The sequence below is a fragment of the Myotis davidii genome, unplaced genomic scaffold (assembly GCF_000327345.1).
Source record: "Myotis davidii unplaced genomic scaffold, ASM32734v1 scaffold345, whole genome shotgun sequence".
NCBI classification, from domain to species: domain Eukaryota; kingdom Metazoa; phylum Chordata; class Mammalia; order Chiroptera; family Vespertilionidae; genus Myotis; species Myotis davidii.
In genome coordinates, this window is record NW_006296540.1 from 144840 (window position 1) to 150852 (window position 6013).

General features: G+C 34.7%; 1 protein-coding gene across 3 annotated transcripts in view; it reads right to left on the minus strand.

Moving 5' to 3' along the window:
* The window catches only part of CEP295 (centrosomal protein 295kDa), a 69242-nt gene that overhangs the window by 33498 nt on the left and 29731 nt on the right, over nt 1-6013 (minus strand). For all 3 annotated transcript variants that reach the window (XM_015569262.1, XM_015569260.1, XM_015569261.1), the window contains exons 11-13: nt 4276-4365; nt 4001-4104; nt 1733-1870 (exon numbers count right to left, since the gene is read on the minus strand). In XM_015569262.1, coding sequence (XP_015424748.1) covers nt 1733-1870; nt 4001-4104; nt 4276-4365 — 332 coding nt within the window. The remainder of the gene's footprint in view (nt 1-1732; nt 1871-4000; nt 4105-4275; nt 4366-6013) is intronic.

A 6013-nucleotide genomic window follows, 5' to 3' on the forward strand; every position in this document is an offset into this window, starting at 1 on the left:
ATACAGCGGTTCTCAACCTGTGGGTCGCGACCCCTTTTGGGGTCGAACGACCCTTTCACAGGGGTCGCCTAAGACCATCGGAAAACACATATATAATTACATATTGTTTTTGTGACTCATCACTATGCTTTAATTATGTTCAATCTGTAACAATGAAAATACATCCTGCATATAAGATATTTACATTACGATTCATAACAGTAGCAAAATTACAGTTATGAAATAGCAACGAAAATAATTTTATGGTTGGGGGTCACCACAACATGAGGAACTGTATTAAAGGGTCGTGGCATTAGGAAGGTTGAGAACCACTGCTCTAGAAGCTGAAAGAGGAAAGCGTTTAGGTTTGTATAAACATATATATGAGCTTATATATACAACTTTATATATATATGTACAGATTAAAAGAAAAAAAATTATCAAATAAGAATGAGAAATGCAAAAAAAAAAAAAGAGAATGCATTTTACTTTTCTGAATGCTAAGATTTCTTATATTGTATACCCATCCATTTTGAAGACCTTGATTTAACAGACTTTGGATTTTATGGACAAAATTTCCAGTCTGTATGTCATATGTGAAAATTAAAACTTTGTTAATCTTTAAATGCTTTAAATCAAGATTTGCTTAAAGTTTACTTTTTGTTATTAATCCATTATTATTTTTAACAAATTTTTGCAAATATGCAATATGTTGAAAAAGACACTAGTAATTTTGCTGGCATAAATAAATATTATATAATTCTAACTACAGTCTACATATTTAAATCCAGGAATCACTGCTCATAAACAATGTTCAGCAAATGACTGGCACGTGACCATATCACATCTCTCGCTGTAACTCTAGCATGTCAAACTCGGACCCAAAACAATAATTTTTCGGCCCAGCCAATATAACGATATGTAAGAAACGTTTTAATAAAAATTTCATAACTTAACTTTTAAAAATATTGTTATATATAATTATTAATGAACTACAATGTTCGCTAATGACTGGTTACTATGATCGTGTTGTATTCCATTTCCCTTACGCCCCTTACACAAATATTAAATTTTTATTAAAATGTTCTATTATGTTAATGATTACTCATTTATTTCAGCCCTTTGTATTCAGCATGTCCTTATTGAAATAAACCTATGTTTCTATGAAAATTGAAGCTATTGCTTTTTTGCGGTCCACATAACCTTAAACTTTATTTGGCCCATGTTAGCCTTTGAGCTTGGCATGCTTGCTGTAACTGGTTCTGTTGTCTCGTGGGGCAACTATCTGTAGCAGTTTAAATGCAGGCGGCCGCCCACTTGCTGTAACTGGTTCTGTTGTCTCATGGGGTGACTATCTGTAGCAGTTTAAATGCAGGCGGCCGCCAATGTTCCCACGTGTGCTAAGCCACACCCCAGCCGTGTACACTTGTTTACTTGAGGTGACTGGTGAATGCATGTATTTACTAGACCTTTCCAGTATAAATTTAAAATTACAGTAATACATATAGAAAACTTTTGTGTGAAATTAAATTTTTCATGCATAATTTACAGAAATGTGTCTAATAAGTAAAAACAGGTAAAATAATTTGTTAATTTTTTAACATATGCATTGGGAAAACCTACTTTATTATATAGCAGACTTTCGGCTTTAGCAGAAACCCCCTCACCCGAATTAGTCCATTATATTGAGGTTTTATTATATTTCCTTATCCCCCAGTGGTCTACGTAGGGATGAGATTTCCCCGCATCCTACCTCAGTCTGGTGAGGTTGTTTTCTTTTTTCTTCTTCCAGCTGAGCCCTGAAGCAATCAGATTCTAATCTTAACTTCTGTTGTTCAATTTGTTCAAGTAATTCCAATTGCTTTTGCTTCTGCTCTTCTATTTCCATTATCTAGGTAAAAAAAACACACAAGGAAAAACACAAAACTGTGGATCTATTAACAACAAACTCACACAAAAGGAAAGTTTATAGTATGAATTACATTGAAAAGAAACAGGTATTATCACGAACAGTACCAATTATCCCAGAAGATTATCTGTTATTGTGCTGCTGTCGGGGGCAAGGGGGAAGGGAGTGAACGATGGGAAAAGGAGGAAAAGAGAAAAAGGGAAAAAAATTAAAAAGAGGCAGAAAGAAAACAACAACACATTAATGATTTCTATTTTCTGGAAGAACAGGGAAGCCATGATCATCACTGAAGCCCCACCTCCAGAGAAGGCCAAATTCTGTGTCCACATCATTAATTTCACAAAGGACTAAGTAAGAAATGACAAAGAAATTAAATGTCAAGGCCTCCCCAAACACTTTGATTTCTAAGGCATATCCATAGAAGAATGCAGTTATTTAGAATGCAAATAGCAATACAATGATAAACACTGTCAGGCATGAAACAGAGTTGGCCAATGGCACATGGATGACACCTGGACTATAATGTGACACCAATATACACACAGATCCAAGTGAAAAGAATGGATGTCAGAGTGACCAAGTTTCATGAGGACAGGGACTGGGCTAATCTGGTTGCCTGCTAAATCCAGCATCTAGTCGAGTCCCTGATACATATGTAATACATAGTAAATATTTACTGATTAAGTAAAAATATGAATGTGAAGTTTTATTAAGAGGAACACTTTTATTAGAGATAATAAAAGATGATCTTGTTTTCAAAACAAAAATTGTCTCAATCCAAAACTTTACCTACTTTTAGTCAGGCAACAGTTAAAAATTAATGAGGTTATAGCAAGTTCCTATCTTCATTTCCTTACTTTCCCTCAGGGTAGGAACCACTGAATTTAGCTGTTTACAGTTCTGTAGTACCTCTAGAACAGCATTATCAATATAAAAGTCACTAGCTACATGTGACTAGGTAAGTGAAATCAAACTAAGTAAAAATTAAAATTCAGTTCCTCATTACACTTGTAATATTTCAAGTATTTAATAGATGTAGCTAGCAGTTACATGGACACAGATATAGGACACTTCCATTACCACAGAAAGTTCTATTGGACAATAATGCTTTAGAATATTGATTAAAAAAACAAGTATCTGAGAAGAAATACTGGCTCAGAATTTAACTGTATAGCTGTATTTTTATAAAAACTATATAAACTGACTGACTTAGTAACAACCAGCTTCTTTCAAGGTAATTTATATTAAAAATAAATATTTTGCCCTAGCCAATTTGGCTCAATGGATAGAGTATCAGCCCGGGGACTGAAGGGCCCTGGGTTCGATTCCAGTAAGGGCACATACCTTGGTTGTAGGTTCGCTGACCCTGGTTAGGGTGTGTGCAAGAGGCAACCAATCTATGTGTCTCTCTCACATCGATGTTTCTGTCTCCCTCTCCCTTCCACTCTCTTTAAAAATCAATGAAAAAATATCCTCAGCTGAGGATTAAAATAAGTAAATAAATAAACAAATAAATAAATAAATAAAGGAAAAGCTGTGTTGAGACTGACCTATAAACGTCATATGTAATTGAAATATTAAAACAAAGAAGCCAACCAAAAAAAACCTTAAATAAATAAATAAATAAGATCTTTTACTAAAGTACATGGAACCAAAATTATTGATAAGAAGGTTGAATTTAAATTTTTCTTCTGAAATACTATTTTTCAAAAAATCTTTAAAATTACAAAGCCCAGGCAAATGTCCAATATTACGACAGGGATCCATTTATTCCACAAATATTTATTGAACACTTATTATACATAAAGCACTGTACCAGAAATTCTGTAGAATAAAATACATTTTTAAAAAGTCTCCGACTTTAAAAAACAAATACATTTTATAGGAAGGATATGTACAAAAGTATAAAATGCGAAGAAGTCATAAAGGTAAAATGAATAGTATATGTGAAGATGAAGTGCCTTCTATCAGCTGAATATGTAAGTCAAGGTAGAATAAATGTAGCCAGATGTATCAAATGTAGTCAGATATTAAGACAAATTTCACTGGTCAAACAAAATTATAGTACCAAGGGGAAGAACAAAACCTTTAAAAACAAAAATTTCAAATTACCTGTTTCTGTCTTGCTGCCATTCTAATTCTGGTTGCTTCCTCTTGAGGATGGAGTAGAACTGAACTCTGAGCTACAGCTGTGATTCTTTGGGTCTCATTTATTTCTAAGAGGATTCCCAAAACAAAAATTAGTTTTAATAATTTAGAATTTTGATACTACTCTAATGCTCTTTATTCATTCATTTCATGAAGTTTTATTAGAAAAAAGATTTGAAGAACGAGCAAGTTTAATTTGAGGATGTAAATTTAAAAAGGATGTAAATTAAAAAAAATACCTTGTTCCTTTTTAGAGTCTGCATCACATGAAATTGGTTGATCTTCACTAGTGAGTGGTCCAGAGTCAACTGTTAGCATATCACTTTCAACTATAATAAATACATTATTATAAACATATTATCACTGTTAATCTTAAATCTGAACAAAGTAACAAAACTCTGCACTCAGATTAACAATTCATCTTGGCCCACCTGAATGTCTTAGTTAAGATCCAGTCACCTTCCAGATGACCACATATTTTATATATTAAACTTGGGCCTAGCCCAGCCAGCGTGGCTCAGTGGTTGAACATTGACCTATAAACCAGGAGGCCCTGGTTCAATTTCTGGTCAGGGCATAGACTTGGTTTTTGGGCTCAATCCCCAGTGTGGGGTGTTGAGGAGGCAGCCGATCAGGGGTTCTCTCTCATCATTGATGTTTCTCTCTCTCCCACCCCCTTCCTCTCTGAAATCAATAAAAATATAAAAACAACAAAAGCCCGGCCAGCATGGCTTAGTGGTTGAGTGTCAACCCATGAACTAGGACAGTGATGGCGAACCTTTTGAGCTCAGCCTGTCAGCATTCTCTCATTGATGTTTCTCTCTCTCTCTCTCTCCACCCCTCCCTTCCTCTCTGAAATCAATAAAAATATATTTAAAATCAACAACAGAAAACCTTGAGCCTAATATAAGGAGACAGATGGAAGACTGAAATTGTAAACAAAAAGGAAAAAATGAAGAACCATTAAGAAGGCATGCTGACAGCTTCAAACACAATGGAAAAGCATAAAATAAGCAAGACACCAAAGTTTAAGCAGAAGCTAAAGAAATTTAAAAGTATCTTTCAGGTATTTAGATGTTATGATTTTTATTATTTATGAAACCAGAGCAGAGAAGAAAGTTAAGGCAATCATATCAGGGTAGCCAGAAACTGCATTAAATATTCACTCATTCATGCACTCATTCATTCAGTGCCTACTTAAGTGCTGCATGTTAGGGACACTGTGGTAAATAATGGCCTTAAAAAAAAAAAGAAAAGAAATGGCTTTAAGGAGGTTTTACAGAAAGAGTGGGGACAGAAACATTGTATAAGTATCCTAAAAAAAAGATAAAATTAGAACCTACAGTAAGTACTATATACGAAAAACAAAGGGTTCTGCAAGAATATTACAGACGAGATTTCTCTTAGGAAATGACACTGAAGCAGACACTTGAAAGTTAAGGAGGAATCAGCCAGGTAAGCCGGTATTAACACCCTGTGAGGATAAAAACAACTTGGCACATTCAGGGAACTGAATGAGGATCAAATGGGTGTAGTTAAACAAGGGGGAAAGTGAAGCAAGACAAGGCTAGAGAAAGGTTACTCATACGAGAGCTTTTTCCAAATTGAGATGAAAGAGGCCCCTTTTATTGCAACTTTGTTGGCCACTCCTTTGTACTGCCTTTGCTGTTCTCTAGCCATCTTCCAAATGCTGGAGTCCCTCAGAGGGTCTTAAAAGCCCTCTTTTCACTGAATTCTCTAATTCTTTAATCATCATATGTATGTCTGACTTCCGAACTTACCTCTCTTGCTTTAAGCTATTCATTTAACAGAACAAATATTAACGGAGCATCTTTTATGTACAAGGCACCAGTGTATGCTCTGGGATTTAGCGATGAACAAACTCAAGTTCTTATCCTCATGGAGATGACATTGTGGGATTGGAGATTGCTCAGAAAAAGTGTCAAGATAAGGAGCAAATAAGCAAAAGAGTAAATT